The 17,715-nt window shown below is 36.9% G+C and overlaps 1 protein-coding gene across 10 annotated transcripts in view; it reads right to left on the bottom strand.

The window, feature by feature from the left end:
* adam22 (ADAM metallopeptidase domain 22) overlaps positions 1–17,715 on the bottom strand; it is a 442,867-nt gene that overhangs the window by 115,478 nt on the left and 309,674 nt on the right. For all 10 annotated transcript variants that reach the window (XM_051935483.1, XM_051935485.1, XM_028817137.2 and 7 more), the window contains exons 12-14: positions 16,827–16,911; positions 16,353–16,443; positions 12,305–12,356 (exon numbers count right to left, since the gene is read on the bottom strand). In XM_051935483.1, coding sequence (XP_051791443.1) covers positions 12,305–12,356; positions 16,353–16,443; positions 16,827–16,911 — 228 coding nt within the window. The remainder of the gene's footprint in view (positions 1–12,304; positions 12,357–16,352; positions 16,444–16,826; positions 16,912–17,715) is intronic.

Here is a 17,715-nt window from a genome sequence, read left to right as displayed (position 1 = left end):
TTCGACACCCCTGATTTAGAAGGTCACTGATGTACTCCGGTGCAAGGCCATTTAAAGCTTTGTAGGTTATTAACAGAATTTTATATTCAATTCTGTAAGTCACAGGGAGCCAGTGGAGCAAAGCAGGATGGGTGTGATGTGCTCACTGTTACTGGTTCGTATTAGGACTCTTGCAGAAGAATTTTCAATCAACTGGATCTATGATATAAGATTATAAGCAGCATCTACCAGTAGAGAGTTATAATAATCGATGCGGGATGTAATAAAAGCATGGACAAGTTTCTTAGCATTAGAAAAGGAGATGAATGAGCGAACAAGGGATATGTTACAGAGGTGAAAGTGGGAAAGTTTCTTAATGTGAATTAAGTGGTTGGAATAAGAAAGGGAGGAATCAAAAATTACTTCAAGATCCCTTGCATTAGAAGAAGGTCTGATGAGATCATTGTCAAGAGTGACTGAAAATTAGCTTATTTTAGAGTTCTGCTTGATCCAGGTTTTAATTTCACTGAGGCAAGTTGTGAGCTGAGAACATTCTGATAAAGTTGCACTTTTAACATTGAGATAGAGTTGAGTATCATCTGCATAAAAATGATAACCCAGTCCATAGCTATGAATGATATGGCCAAAGGGAAGCATATAGACACAGAAGAGGGCTGAGGACAGAGCCCTGAAGAACTTGTGTGACCGGCGCTGCGCTGGATTTGCTGTTGCCAAGATTAACTAACTCTTGCCTATCAGTCAGATAGGACTTGAACCACTGGAGGGCAGTGCCAGAGATACCAAGCATGTTCTCCATTCTGAACAGTAGAATGTCATGTCTGACAGTGTCAAATGCTGCACTAAGAGCTAATAAAATTAATATGCTGGTTTGTGTAGAGTCTGCTGCCATAAGCAAATCATTAGTTACCCAAGGCAGAGCAGTTTCACAGCTGTGCTGTGCCCTGAAACCAGACTGAAAGGGTTTTATCAAATTATTAGAGGTTAAGTAATTGGCGAGTTGGGAGGCTACAACACGCTCAAGAACTTTTGAAAGAAAAGGTAAGGAGAAGTAGGCTTGAAAATTCTTAAGATTTTTAGCATCAAGACCAGACATTACAGAAGTGATTTTAAAAGTGGCTGGCACAAACCCAGTGCCAAGGGATGTATTCATTATTGTTGTTACAGTCGGGATTACGGCATCAAGGCAGGATTTAAGAAGTGTGGTGGGGGGGTCCAGTACACAGGTAGTGGGGCTCATCTTACAAATCAGGTCATTAACAAATGCAGATGTGACTCGTGAAAATTTAGAAAAACAGCTGGATGGAGTGGGAAAACAGGGAAAGATATAAATAGATGATGGATTTATGTTAGTTTAATTACTTAGATCTTTACTTTTATTAAGGAAAAAGTGGAGGAATTTTTCACAGACTTCTATAGAGGAGGTAATTGGGCCAGATGCAAGTTGAAGTAGTGTATTAACTACAGAAAACAAAACCTTGCGTTATCATGGCCACTTTCTTTTATTCTGCCATAATTCATATCTGCTGCATCACCTTGCCTTGCTGACTCTATCCTGTATTCTTTTCTACACTACCTCAATGTTATATCTGTACTGCAGCCTTCACTTTGACTTCCTACTAAATTGGCAAATCAATTAATTTTGATATTAATTTTATTTCAGGTTACATTCAAGTTTCCAATTTTTTATAGCTGTGATATATCTTCTAAGAAGGTCAAAAAGTCATAGCCTGCCTAATTGATATATTTGATCATGGAGCCATGGGGAAGATTAAACCTAATGTAAGCAGTAATAATAATAAATCATCATACATTTTATTTCTATAGCACCTTTCCCATGCTCAAGGTAAAGTATTACATATAGGAAGTAAAAATATTAGATTTGAATACACAATGGGAGCTAAGAAACTTGAAAGTACCCCTTAAGAGCAAGACCTAGGAGTTATAGTGGACTCATCACTATTTACATCCAGACAGTGCACAAAAAACTAATAGGATGTTAGGTTTTATATCATGATTTGTGGGGTACAAGTCAAAGGAGGCTATTAAAGGAGGTTAAATTATATAATGCACTAGTGATGCCTCATCTCGAGTACTATGCACAGTTTTTGTCTCTGTATTATCGTAAATGCCAAAAGGGACTCTGCTCTGTTGGGCCCTTGAGCAAAGCCCTTAACCTGCAATTGCTGAGCACTTTGAGTAGTGAGAAAAGCGCTATAGAAATGCAAAGAATTATTATTATTATTATATGTATTACAAAAAAGACATAGCAGCGCTAGACGAAAGTCCAAAGAAGACCAACCTATCTGATTCTGGGATGAAGATGTAGGAGATATGAGGAGAGACTGGAGGAGCTGAAACTTTTGAGTTTAAGCAAATGGAAATGAAGAAGTGACAAAATCAGTGTTTAAAATTATGAAAAGAATTAGTACAGCAGTAACATCAGCTGTTATTTTAAAATAAACTCTTCAACAAGGATTTGGTTACATAGTTGGAAACTTGTTAAAGGCAGATTTTGCACGAATGTTAGAAAGTTTTTCAACTTAAGCAAACTACCATGAGGAATAAATTACCAAGTTGCATGGTGGATGGCGGGACTTTAGAGAACTTCAGATTTTTAATTGATGTTATGTTGGACAATCTAGGTGAATAGGATGGAAGACCTTGGTAGACTGAATGGCCTGTTCTTGTCACAATTTTTCTAGTATTCAAATGTTGCAATAGGTCAGTATACATAATTAAAGATTATTTTCATGGGTCAACACTCTCCAAGCCATTCCACAGAGGGGACCTTATGGAACAGTGACAAGAGCAAAAAAAATCTGAAAACAAAACATATATCCCTTCCAGCTAAGTGTTTCTAAAATGCCACCTACAGCAGTATTATTTATAGTTGTAATAATCAGTTTAATCCTATGTTTAATAACATTATTATTATTATTATTATTATCTACTATACATTATACTTTGGCAGCACGGTGGCGCAGTGGGTAGCGCTGCTACCTCAGTTGGGAGACCTGGGGACCTGGGTTCGCTTCCCAGGTCCTCCCTGCGTGGAGTTTGCATGTTCTCCCCGTGTCTGCGTGGGTTTCCTCCGGGCGCTCCGGTTTCCTCCCACAGTCCAAAGACATGCAGGTTAGGTGGATTGGCAATTCTAAATTGGCTCTAGTGTGTGCTTGGTGTGTGGGTGTGTTTTGTGTGTGTCCTGCGGTGGGTTGGCACCCTGCCCAGGATTGTTTCCTGCCTTGTGCCCTGTGTTGGCTGGGATTGGCTCCGGCAGACCCCCCGTGACCCTGTGTTCGGATTCAGCGGGTTGGAAAATGGATGGATGGATGGACATTATACTTTGCATGTAATACTTAGTTTTCCATGTTCTTCAAAGAGAACTAATTAGTAAGTATTAAGTTTCAATATTTAGAAAGTTGATCTAATAATGTTGGGTCTCCTTAAGGATTATCAGAGGACAGCCTTTCACTTTCAGTAAATTAGCTTTAAAGGTAGGCTCTGACAAGATAAAGAAGGGACTGCATTCACAAAGGCAAACAGTTTCACATCCTTAACTAACAGATTTAAAAAAGTCTGCTTACCTTAGCTATTTAAATTATGACAGTAATTTTTCAGCACACATGGAGATTCTAAAGCCTTTGTGTGATTGGCAAAGAAAGGGTGTTTTCTTTTTCTTCAAAAAAGTATTTTGTGAGCCTTTTTGTGCTCGTTATTGTTGATTAGATTGAAAAATAATTTAAGTCATAGTCAAGCCATTAAAACACTAGAATATGTGACAAAGTGTTGTGATAGGTGAATAAAAAATATGTGTCATTAGCCACTATCTAGCAAACGTTTAGATTTTCTCTTGTCATACTTATTTTCTTTTCACACGGTCAGTCCTCTAAATTATAGTGCTGAAATACATGCTGGCAAACAGGTGTAACATTAGCATGTGCATGTTTATAAAAAAAGGGTTGTGAAGAAACTTACGTCCCTGACCAAGCAGAAACCTTTTTTCCCTCAGTCTCGTGTGCAAAGGAAGTGAATCTCACAGCTCATCAATTGTGACTGAGAGGCTTATAGCTCATTCCGAGTAAAAACATAGGAGCGTGGTGCAAAAGCGAAAGTTCCAGACTAGCTGGCTATCAAACTTCAGATGGCTTTTATACAATCTGGAAGAAGACGCGATAATCTGCAAGTACTGCTACAGCAAACCTACTGTAGCGAGTAAAATAGCCTTTGTGGCCAGATCACACAGTTTTAAAATATGAAAATTGAACAGTATACAGTAACTGCAAATGACATACAGCAGGCTGTCACAGCATGTTGGCTGCAAGCAAGTGTGCCAAAGAATCTGCAGTGGTAAAAGGTTTTCCAAACACAAAAAGAAGGAAAGATGATGCAAAAAGATATGAACTTTCAGTTAAAATAAACTTGACATATTACTGAATTTCACACTAATGAAATCTACTTGCTTTGCTGCAAAAGGAAAACAGTCTGGACATTTCTCAAACATATCACAACTAATTTCAAACATTACTGCAGACATAAAAAAAAGTCATGATGGTGCAGCAGATTCTTCTGTGGTGTTGTGGAGGTCAGATATTTACATGATGCTTTGCCAGTAAAGGTTTTTTTTTTAACAGAAACTGAAAAAATCTTAAATTACATGTTTAATTTTTGAAGTGTGGGTTTAGTGTGATTCTGAATACATATGGAAATTGCAAGTTTGGATAATTTATGGAAAACAGTTGTGTTTTTAAAGAAATCTTGTGAGTGTGAGTTCATTGCACAACCAGTAGTGCTACTAGGTGTTTCATTTCTATTTACTATTTATCTTCAAAGTATTATTACATAAATGCTGTATAAAAATCTATATTTTGTTTAAAATATCTACAAGTAGTTCATTAAAAAAATACATTTCTGAAAATTTTATACCAATATATTTACTTGGTGAAAAATTCCATGTTATGTTGATTGTTTTAAATTCAAGGTTTCTTACTGCATTATGTGATTATTTAATCTAATCATAAACAGCTTTGTTGAATTCTGACATATGTTGGACACCAAAGGGAAACGTTCTATAAAGGGAATTTGAGTTACAGCATTAACTTGTTAAGTTTTTTTGAACACAGAAAGCCACATTTAGTCACAGTTGTTTGAAATGCAAATTGAAAAGCCAAGCTAGCATATTTGGCTGAAATTGTTGACACATCTGGACACCTCCATCCGCAGCAAGGCGGCTTCTTGATTAACTATGGAAGACATGACAGAAGTAAAAACTGGAATCATGGAGAACATTAATGGCAAGAGATTGTTGTGACATTTTTCACAAATTAGTAACAGTCATTGCTGAATATATGTGATAGAATTAAGGTTACATTTTTACAAAATGTTATCAGTGGTTCACTTGAGAAACTTAATATCTATCTGAACCAAAAGCCAGAGAAAAACGCTACACAGTCAAATAAAGTTGTGGCCTACAGTTAAATACTAAATGTTCTGGTTAAGAAGACAGTTATATCACTTAACTCTATTAGTAAGAAAAAATGACAGTGGTTTATTGTTTACAGTAAAATGAACTGTCACCGTTTGCCCTGCCTTCCCATGAGGCATATCAAAAACCCATCAAGGAAAAGATAAGAGAAATCCAACTACTTCAGAGCAAGCTCATCTCTCATTGTGGCGGTCATATAATGGACCTGATCTGCACTTCTGGACTATCTGTTGCCAACATTTACAGCACTGATTTGGGACTCTCTGACCATAAAGCAGTATTTTTCACTGTCTCATTACCTCTCCCACCTCTTACCTGTAAGCGACAAATTTCTTACAGAAACCTTAAAAATATCTGTCCCTCTATCCTTTCTGGATCCATTTCTGATCTTTTACTGTCTGCACCTATTCCATCAACACTAGATAGTTTTGTTCACCACTATAACACAGCCCTTCACTCAGCATTAGATAAAACAGCTCCTTTAAAACATAAGGAGGTTTCCTTTAAACGTTCAGCTCCTTGGTATAACTCAGAATTGCGATCTATGAAAGCAGCTGGCCGACGCCTTGAGAGAATGTCACGTAAGACTGGCCTCACCGTGCACATCCAGGCTTTCTCTGACCACCAAAGAGCTTACAGAGAAGCACTAACTTCTGCCAAGAACACCCATTATGGCAGAATAATAGAAAGTAGCCATGATAACCCAAGGGTTTTGTTCTCTGTAGTTAATAAACTACTCGAACCCGCATCTGGTCCAACTACCTCTACTGAAGTCTGTGAGGAATTCCTCCACTTTTTCCGTAACAAAATTAAAGATCTAAATAATTCAACCAACATAAATACATCATCTGTTTATATCTCTCCCTGTTTTCCCACTCCATCCAGCTCCTTCTCTAAGTTCTCACCAGTCACATCTGCGTTTGTTAATGACCTGCTTTATAAGATGAGGCCGACTACTTGTGTACTGGACCCCATCCCCACCACACTACTTAAATCCTGCCTTCATGCCATAATCCTGACTGTTACAACAATAATAAACTCATCCCTTGACACTGGCTCTGTGCCGCTCACTTGTAAAATTGCTTCTGTACCCCCAACGTTAAAAAAGTCTGGCCTTGATGCTGACAATCTTAACAATTTCCGGCCTATTTCCCACTTACCTTTCCTGTCAAAAGTTCTTGAGCGTGTTGTAGCTTCCCAACTCACCAATTACCTAACCTCTAATAATTTGATGGAACCCTTTCAGTCTGGTTTCAGGGCGCGGCACAGCTGTGAAACTGCTCTGCTACGGGTAACCAATGATTTGCTTATGGCAGCAGACTCTGGACAAACCAGCATATTAATTCTGTTAGACCTCAGTGCAGCATTTGACACTGTCAGACATGACATCCTACTGTTCAGAATGGAGAACATGCTGGGTATCTCTGGCACGGCCCTCCAGTGGTTCAAGTCCTATCTGACTGATAGGCAAGAGTTTGTTAGTCTTGGCAACAGTAGATCCAGCTCAGCGCCAGTCACACAAGGAGTCCCTCAGGGCTCTGTCCTCGGTCCTCTGCTTTTCTGTATTTATATGCTTCCCCTTGGCCATATTATCCGTAGTTATGGATTGGGTTATCATTTTTATGCAGATGATACTCAGCTCTACTTCAATGTTAAAAGTGGAACTTCATCAGAGCTTTCTCAGCTCACAACCTGCCTTAGTGAAATTGAAACCTGGATGGAGCAGAACTCTTTAAAATTAAATTGCAATAAAACTGAACTCCTGCAAATTGGGACTAAAATGCAACTTAATAAAATGAGCTCCTTCCCAGTCCATCTTGGCAGTGATCTCATCAGACCTGCCTCTACTGTAAAAAATCTTGGTGTCATTTTTTGACTCCTCCCTCACTTATTCCGCCCACATAAATCACTTTAAGAAACTTTTTTTACTTTCACCTCCGTAACATATCCCGTGTTCGCTCCTTCCTCTCCTTCTCTAATGCTGAGAAACTTGTCCATGCTTTTATCACATCCCGCATCGATTATTGTAATTCCCTACTGGCAGGTGCCCCTTCTAATCTTATATCACAGCTCCAGCTTATTCAAAACTCAGCTGCAAGAGTCCTTACTCGAGCCAGCAGCAGCGAGCACATCACACCCATCCTGCTCCGCCTTCACTGGCTCCCTGTGTCCTACAGAATCGAATATAAAATCCTACTAATAACCTACAAAGCTTTAAATAACCTCACGCCAAACTACATCAGTGACCTTCTCCATCACTATGTGCCTGCCCGCCCACTAAGGTCCTCTGATTCTGGTAATCTTGTTGTGCCCGTCACTAATCTACACTCCATGGGTGACAGGGCTTTCAGCTGTATAGCGCCCAGACTCTGGAATGACCTACCAAAATTAATCAGGTCAGCTGACTCCATGAATTCTTTTAAAAAACAACTCAAAACTCATCTGTTCAGGAAGGCTTTTAGCTCTACTTGACTTTATTACCTTTCTCTCAGTTTACTTCTCTGTCAAGATGCTCATGTAACCTGTGTGTGTGTGCGAGACCATCAATTATGTTGTCTGTTTTTTTTTTTCAGAATTTACTGTCTTAATCTTCTTTGTTTATTTATCTGGTTTGTACAATGCTATATACTGTATATTCTGCCGTTCTTTATTTATTCTGTAAGTGCCTTGAGCATGGGAAAGGCGCTATATAAATAAAATGTATTATTATTATTATTATTTTTCATGGGAGAAGTTCAAGATTCTAAAAGGAGATATACCTGAAAAGGAACTGGAAGTCCATTTAGTCTGTCTAATCCAGTCACATCAACTACAGGAACTGGAGGTATTTCGTTTTTGGTCATGACCAAAAAACAGGAATTAGGAAGACTGGTTCACTACCAGTGACAAATGAAGGAAGAAAGTCTGCACAGTACAGGTCTAAGGTGTGTACCAGTTCAAGCAAAGAGGAGCCCTGCCCTGCTAACCAGGGTGCATTCAACCTCTACAGAATTATAAGAAATAACAAAGGAACAGTGTTTAAAGTCTGTTCACTTAAAGAAATTGTCATGTTTTACTTAAACTTGTTGAAATCCCGTTATTAACTGTGGTTTATTACTTTGCTAAGGCTTTAATAAAGGACATTCAATAATTTTAAGGTGAAATGACTATGTAGAGACCCAACTGGATAAGCACCCTGTAGTTCAAGTCGCTCCTTAAGTATCTCCTTGTAAATTAATCCCAACAGATTATAAACAAATTAAAGAAATAATAACACAGCTCTATCTGGTTAGTAAGAAGCTGGGGTGTAATCAGTTTTAATTTGATGCAAGGCATTCTTATGAAATTTAAATGTGAAAAATGACAAAAAATGTGCAAGAAATAAGGAAAACCATTAACAGCACATTGAACCCTCTTTTAATCACTTAGTTTTTTTTATCTATAAGAGGTGATACATTTTTAGAACAGAAAATTTTGCCTTTCAGAAAACTGCATGTATTGCTAAAATTGTTCCTTAAGAAATATGATCAGCCAGAAGATGTAATAAGGATACTGACTGCATGCTAAACACCCTTATTTCATGCACTCTACTGGCCTCTAGAGGATAGAGATTACACAACAAGACAATTAAAGACAAAAATAAAACATAAATTCAAATTTTTTTAAAACTTAGTATTGAGAAAAGGATAAAAAGCCACATACAGTACGTTTTTACAAAAAAATTACAATGAACATAACTGTAATCTGTGCTATGTTTCTTTCATTATATTTTTATCACTACATTTTTCTGGGTTTCAGAACAAAGACATTTGGATAAAATATCCATCCATTAATTTTCGGCACCCACTTAATCCAGCTCACAGTAATGAAGAAGCAAAACATATCCCATGAGCACAAGAACCAGTCCAATGCAGAGCTCACTTACTTAATTCACACACCTTTGAAATGAGTCCATTTAGAGCTACCAGTTAACTTTACCAGACATAGGGAATTTATTTATTTTCAATATAGACTGTGATTGGACAGAGATACAAATGCTAAAATCTGTGCCTCACCTTTATCACAAATGTGTAAAAGAAAATGAAATAAGTATAAAAAAAAATCATAAATCTCATATCTCTTTACACCTGGAATAACAATAAACGCATATAAAAGTATTGCATTCTGCATAGCAATGAAATGAAAAATGGAGAATTAGACAAGGAAGAGCACAAAATACATAACTGAGATGTTGATTTATTCTTCTATGAAACAAAATTGCACAGTACATCCTAGCAGCCTATAAGTTTTTGTCCCAGTATTAGATCTGTGTAGCTTGTCTCTCTAAGCCTTGCTCTCTCTGTCTTATGGGTGTCTCCTAAATTTTCATTTTTATGGCAGATATCCTTGAGACAGTGCAGGTACAGCAGGTGTACTTCTTACTACAGGAGGTGTCCTGTTACTACCAGTGTGGTTCCTCCTGTTTGATGAAGATTTCCTACATGACTTTTCATTTCTTATGCCTTGTACAACACTGTCAACAGAGTTAAAAATCTATTGTTTTATCCACTGTAATGCAGACAGCTACAGATTTAGTACTACTCAGTCTTGAGTAAGCCCTCCATTGTAGAATTCTTTAAGAAATTAAACATGCAGTGCAAGGCAGACTCCCGTATAGCTTTATGTGTATTTTAGAGTTTGGCTGTACAACAAGAATGGTCATTATTAACATACAATAATAATAATACATTTTATTTATATAGCACCTTTTCTGTGCTTAAGGTGCTTCACAGAGTTTCAGAAAGAACAGAAGGGTATATTTCACATCGGATGCAAATATTTTCTGCACAGAGCACTAAAACAGATAAATACAGGATATACAAAGCATTAAACAGAATAAAAGAAAATAAACCAGAATATATTAAATTCAATACTAAAAGAAAAGCCAGAATAAATAACTTAAGATATAACACACATACAAATTATTCTGAGCATCTGGGAAGAGGGGTAAACTGAAAGAAGGGGCAGAATGTCAGGTTAAGTTAAAAACCTTCCTGAACAGATGAGCTTTAAGTTGTTTTTTCTAAAGAATGAATTGAGTTAGCTGATCTAATTCATTTAGGGAGGTGATTCCAAAGTTTAGGCCCTAAACATCTGAAGGCTATCATGATCTGAGGAGTACCGAAAGCAGAATACTTAGCAGAAAACAATAGTAATAGTTCTGTTGTCCTTGTGGCATATTGTATAGCAAATAATATATAATGTTCTTTTTAAGGACTGCAGCCTTGTTTTCCTAGAATAAGTCAAGGGAAGTATTTATGGGGACAGTGAAAGACGTGGAGACATTTTCTGACCATGCAGGCCTGAATTTTGCATGGGGAGACTAGTCAGCTGCCCCAAAGGATGACTAATAGGGCAACAAAATGTTTTATCCACGATGTACGAGATATAATCTGGTATTTAATCATGATACTAAGACCTAGGATGTAGATAGGACAAAAACAGAGCAGACCTTTCACCTACAAATGCTGTGAATCTACTCTAAAAACCTTTAAATAGGCCTGTCATTTCTACATAAGCAGAAGACAGTTACAAACATTACCAAAAATTCTGTTAATAAATGGAAGTAAGGAGAATTCTAAAAAATCTTTACTTGTTTTTTCAGAGTCATCTTTCTATTGGAAATTCTATTTTATATTCAGTTATAATCTCACGTGGATTTCACACTCTCTGGCATGAAAAACAGGAAGGATCAAAGCTAATTTAAGACACTGTGTTGAGCAAAGGCATAAAACAAGAACAAATTTGTGCATTTTGCTGCAATAATGTAGGACAATTGTTTTTTGAATTAGCTTGAAACACAAAAGGTAAGTGTGGAGTCAAAAAGATCAATTTCCCTTAATTGTCCTTTCGGTAATATTTGTACTTATTGTTTGAGAGGATGTATGAGAAAAATGTCTTTTGAACTCTTAGTTAAGAGCCACTAGTATTGACTTATAAGAAGGGACCTTGTTAAACGAATACATTTAGGTGAACAGATAACTGAAGATGTTAAAGTTAAGAATGATGACACTTTAAGCAAGGCAATGTGGTAGAGGCTCAGTTTACATTTAATAATTTTAAGGTCTTGATCACATTGTGCATGAATAAAGAGAAAGACTTGATGTGGAAATGATAGGTGTTATAACAAAACGCTTTGAGCTTGTGGAGCGAAAGGATGAGGATGATTGGGTGAAGAGGTACACCAAGATGGACCTGGAACCTGTGGGAGGCATGCTTGGAGATGCTGTTGGAGGATATTAAAAATATGGGTCTCACATCAAAGGATGCTCGGGCCAGAAGATTTGGGAGCAACAGACTAACCAGGTCAAACCTGTAAAATGGCCATTAATCTGGTGATGTTGATGATAACGACAATGGCGAATATAACACTACCTGCCTTCTCAATGCTAGATTTGAAAGGTTTGAAGTCATTGTAATTTATATGGAAAAGGTACAAGGGTCAAGTGCTTTTAAAGCTAAAAAATTAATGTAATAAGATGTTAATGATACCTGGAGAGTAAAGAAATTCAACTATTAAGCAAATTATAGAACAATAAACCAACATCTGCAACTTACTTTTTCTAAATGTGATAACGAATACTGATTATATTTGATTTGTACAATTCACAGTTTATTATAGTACCAAAACATGAAAGTTTTTACTTGTACTGCTGTGCAAGCTGTTCAGCTCTGTTAACCCATACAAAACAACTATTGTGAAATTTAGCTGTAAATGTAACAATAATACAAAGAATACATAAAGGAAAGCATGCTGCAATAGCAACACAATACTAAAAAGTAGAAACTGAAGATTCAATTTACCCAATGTCTTCCATTATGCATCCAGACCATGTATCTTCACACCTGCATTCACCTATGTAAAGCGAAAATGATTAATAAACTCATTTATGACCTCTCCATTGTTTTTAACATTTTAAAGCATTTGACGTCTGTCATGAAATGAATTATGTGGGTTTGAGAATGTTACATTAATGTTACATGTTTATAACCCTGGCAACTCAAGCAGAATTGTGCTATAAGAATACATCACTAATATATTTTACCATTTTTTAGCACTATCCATTTCATGAAATCTTTTCCAATGCTGAAAATTATCTTCCATGGAAATTCAATCTACTTAAAGCTATTCTGCAACTATTTTAATAGCACATCTGTAAAAAGGTTTAATATTTGGATAATAACAATTAAAATTTTGAAATCCTTTATCAATTAATCTTTAGCCTTACTCCTAAAATACAGAAAGGTAAATATTATTTATTCTTTATGTTTTATCACTTTTGTTTCTTTCTCACTGTCTTTGTCATTTGCAGTTTACCCGAAAGTCAAGAGTGTGCATGAAGGCTGATTTCTGGGACTGCTGTGGGAGATCTGAATGATATTTGTAAGTGGATCTGATAAGTAGAGGTAGGATGACTGCATGTGGGCTTTGGTGCAGTGCTCATTTACTGAGATAAAAAAATCTAAATTGGGATTTCATTTCTGTGTTCCACAGTTTGGGAAAGCACAAACACTGAAAAATGGCTGCAACGTGGTTTGCATTTTGTCTGTGTACAAAAAAAATAATGTTCATGGGCTGTGCTTTATTTAGCCTTTGTTCTTCTCTTTGTTAGGGCTTACCAAAAAGACTATAGAAATGTTTGTTAATTAAAATAAAATAGTTTTGATACTTAAAAACAAACACACACACATAGACGCGCACACTTTTCTGCTTTGCAATCATCAAAAACTTGGTTAGCAGTACAAAATAGCTGCAGTTAATGAATGAAAAAATGATCAGTAGCTTGAAAAAAGTTTTTAAATAACTGTCTTTAAAGTCATCAACAACTTTCATAGTGCAGGGGAGAAAGTATAAAAGTTTACTTTTAAGGAAAGAATCTGATGTCAGAGTTGGAAACACTAGTCTGCGAGATGCAAACCTTTTATCGCCACAAAAACAGAAAGGGTTATTTAGAATTCGAAAATAAATTACAGAATAATTCTAGAACAAATTTTCACAGTCACATAAAACAAGAGATAAACCTCTAAAAAGAGAAGAACAACACACAATCTGAAACATGACACTTCATCTGTGGAAAGTGGTGGAGGTAGTGTCTTAAGCTGAACATTAATGGCTACCATGGAACACTGGAACTTATCTACACTGGTAATACAGTTTATTACTGAATCAACAGAATGTCTTAAAAGTGTACTGAAGTACCTGTCTACCAATAAATGCCTCTGAACTCACTGAACAGTGCTTTATTATAGAGAATAAAAATTACCCAAGATAAACTGCCAAGAGATCACAGGCAGAAAAATGCTAAGTTTGACCAAGACAATCTTTAAATTTATCAACACCACATTTATTTATATAGAGCCTTCCAATGCAAAGTATAATGTAAAGTGCTTTACAAATGGTAATACGTGAAAACAAAGAAAAACAATCATATAAACTAATGTATAATCAAGTCAAGTTGGGGAACATGCACTGGTACAGTGCGTTGCCGCACCCTCTACGCAACAAAACAACTCGGGATCCTGGTTTGCAACCCCCCAGGCAGACACGCAGTCCAGTCCCACCCTCCGAAAATGACCCTCTATCTGCCACAGCCAGGTGTTATGTGGGCGACCCCTTGGTCTGATCCAGCCACTCGGGTCCCCAACAATGAGGATCTTACGAGCCGGATCACCCTCGGAGAAGCGCGCCACATGGCCGGAGTGCCGTAACTGATGCTCCCTCACAATGCAGGTAATGTGCCTCATTCGGGACTCCATGAGCAACCGCTCATTCAACACAAAGTCAAACCAACGGTACCAAAGGATTTTCCAAAGAGACACAGTACCAAAGGAGTCCAGTCTTCGTCTCAGGTCACTGGATAGTGTCCATGTCTCACAACCATATAGCAAGACAAGAAGCACCAGTAAGAACTTGGACCGTTGTCCTTTTGCATTGATATCGGGAGCGCCACACACCCCTTTCCAGCGACCTCATGACCCCCCATGCTTTCCCAATCCGTCTACTGACTTCATAGGAAGAGTCACCAGAGACATGAATGTCACTGCCAAGGTAAGTAAACCTCTCAACAAGGTCAACATTCTCTCCGCAAACAGACACACTGCTGATGGCTGTACCCAAGAGGTCATTAAAGGCCTGGATCTTGGTTTTTATCCAGGACACTCGCAAGCCCAGACAATAAGACTCCTCGCTCAGTCTCTCGAACTCCCCGATCGATCAGAGCCTCCATTGACTCCACGAAGATCACAGCATCGTCAGCAAAGTCAAGATCTGTGAATCTTTCTTCACCAACAGATGCCCCACAGCCACTGGACCCCACGACCTTGCCCAACACCCAGTCCATACAAGCACTGAACAGAGTAGGAGCAAGAACACACCCCTGACGAACCCCAGAATCAACTGGGGAAAATGCAGAGGTCCTGCCTCCACTCTGCACAGCCGGCCATGATATTCAGCAACCTCGAGGGGATCCCGCGAACGCTCAGGATGTCCCACAGGGCAGCTCGATCAACTGTATATTAATATAAAACAAATTTTGGATATTTCTATCTCCAATTATTATTGTATTTTATTCAACATATCTATTTCAGTTTCTAGTATAAATGATGTTAATAAAAAAGACGTTACTTTGAGGACCCTGTCATCAGGTTCTCTAAAATTTTAAAAAGTCAGTCAAAACCTACTGCTCACTTTCAGATTTAATAGCAATGTAAATAGCATGGTGAATAATTTCACTGCTAAACCGAAGGCAGCAGCAGACATTGTAGCTCCTGTAGAAGCAATTAAAAAGTCAAATAAAGCAAGAGTGCCGGGGAAAAATCAAGCAGTAGTAAACAGAAAAGAGTGTTGTAAGCTGATTATGAAATTATGAAGGCAAATCTAACTAAATACAATGCAGCAGTGCGATCTGAGAGAAGCTCTTATTTTGGTAAAATCACAAATTATAGTGCAGGGAGTCAAACAGTACTCTTTCTAACCATCAATCAGCTAGTAGATCCAGCACCAATCATGACATCTCTGCAAGCCCCAGTAGTAGTAGAATTTCATAACATTCTCCAATCTGTTTAATCCAATCCATTGTCAAGGTAGGCCAGAGCCCATGCCAGCAGTAAAGTACACAGGAAAAAGCCATGGACAGTCTATCATAGGGTCCACTTGTGTACACACATCCACATTCATATTCACACAAGGCTAATTTTGGATTTACTAGTTAACCTAACTTGCAAGTCTTAACTGAACATTCAGTATATTTCACTAGCTGAAAAAAAGACCAAATCTAGAAACTCTCCAGGACAAGTAGCAATGTAGGCTAAAGGTTTGGCACAACACTACAAAGCAGCAAACCACAAGTTTAGTGATGTCAGCAGCTAACAAGCTAGAAGGAGCTGGTGTGTGCAGTAAACGTACCACCAAATACTGTGTTTTGTCTACTACTTCATTTTACCTTATTCATTTGGGCAATCACCTGAAATGGGGGTTTAGAAAATAAGGTGTAGTGTTATTTTGAAACATTAAATAATATAATTAGAACAAAAAAAATGAGAAGTGAAACATTGTTCTTAGTAAGTTTGCCTCTTAAGTATCTTCTTGTGATATATCAGAACTGCTTGAGAATTCTATATAAATTCCACTTCAGCTTCTTAAAGTTACGGTGAGCACCATATATCTTCATTTTGCATATATGATTATTATGCAATACAATGTCTAAATATAATAAAAAATACAGTAAAGTAATTAAATTGCATTTTTAATAACTTTAAGAATACAGTTCACTTTTGGAATACACTTAGATGCTTAGATTAAGATGCCAAGTCATTTTTTTATTATAAAAAAACACGATTAGCAACAACTCACCACTGATCATCTTTTTCTTGTCAGAAAAAATTCCAATATTTTGACCCAAGGTTTGAGCAAGTGTAATGGCCATTTCATCTGCTTTTCCATACTGCAAGAAATAAAAAATGAAAACAGAACATAGTAATGACAAAATCAAATTTTAATTTTGTCCAAATAAATAGAAAATAGCTTGAAACACCACAAAATGGATTCTAAATAATAAAAAAACTATCATCCAGCATGTAACACACAAGGAATATGATAAACAGTTACTACCTTAAGTTATTTACCATAGCATAAGTTATGATAACAAAAAATGCCACAGCAGTATTTTTCAGAATGGTTGAAAATTAATTATATTTTGCACATTATTTCCACCCGTGACCCTGTAGTTAGAATATAGCCGGGTTGGATAATGGATGGATGGATGGACATTATTTCCATAATACGATTAAAGACAATTTTTAATTACTGAACAAATAATCAGCTTACCTCATTGACACCACCACCTTTTGTTAAAGAACAGACTCCACCAAGATATGCAGCACCACCCAGACTGCTGTGGAAATGGCCTCCACTGCAGAGTAAAAAGCAGAAAGGATACAATATCTCAATCTTAATTCTGATCAGAAAAAGATGTATTCACTACCACAGAAAAATTGCCTTTTCCTCTTGGATCATAAAACTTTTCATATTGTCATTATTTTATAAGATGTCCTAACAAATCAGCGTCCCTGAAAAGCAACAAATTCTGAATTTAAGCCACCAATAAATTTTGGCAAACAACTCTAAGGCTACTAGTTTTTTGATTCAATGGGAATGTTTTTCCATTGAAAGGTTTTAATTAAAAATTTACAATTATACATCATCACAAATATATTCAGAAACACAACACTATGTGTATTAATTTTCTATGGAGTATTGGAATATTGCAATACCAGTCAAAGCTATCACTGCACAAGAGCCCTTTTGTCAATTCATGCGTTGAATCTTTTATTATTTGGATCTTACTTTTCTCTTTCAGTACTGTGCTAATGAGAAATATATTTACTCAGACATTAACAGTAGTGAGCATTCACCATCAGGTACCTTCTTAAAAATACACACTTTTAGCAAAGAAATATGAAACATAATTCTATAAAGTGAGTTTAAAATTAATTGAAATTCTATCTATAGATACATCTCTTTGCTAAATTACACAGTAGTACTAGGGTGTTGTACCGTGTTAGCCATTATGAATTTAGAGAAAAGCCAAGCAAAATGACACCTTTTATTGGCTAACTAAAAAGATTACAATATGCAAGCTTTCAAGGCAACTCAGGCCCCTTCTTCAGGCAAGATTACATATCTTAATATAATGGGTTGTATACAGTATACAATA

Source organism: Erpetoichthys calabaricus, chromosome 13 (genome assembly GCF_900747795.2).
Source record: "Erpetoichthys calabaricus chromosome 13, fErpCal1.3, whole genome shotgun sequence".
In the NCBI taxonomy this organism is placed as follows: domain Eukaryota; kingdom Metazoa; phylum Chordata; class Cladistia; order Polypteriformes; family Polypteridae; genus Erpetoichthys; species Erpetoichthys calabaricus.
Note: the sequence above shows the minus strand (reverse complement) of the source record. Positions and strands in the feature narration are given on the sequence as shown.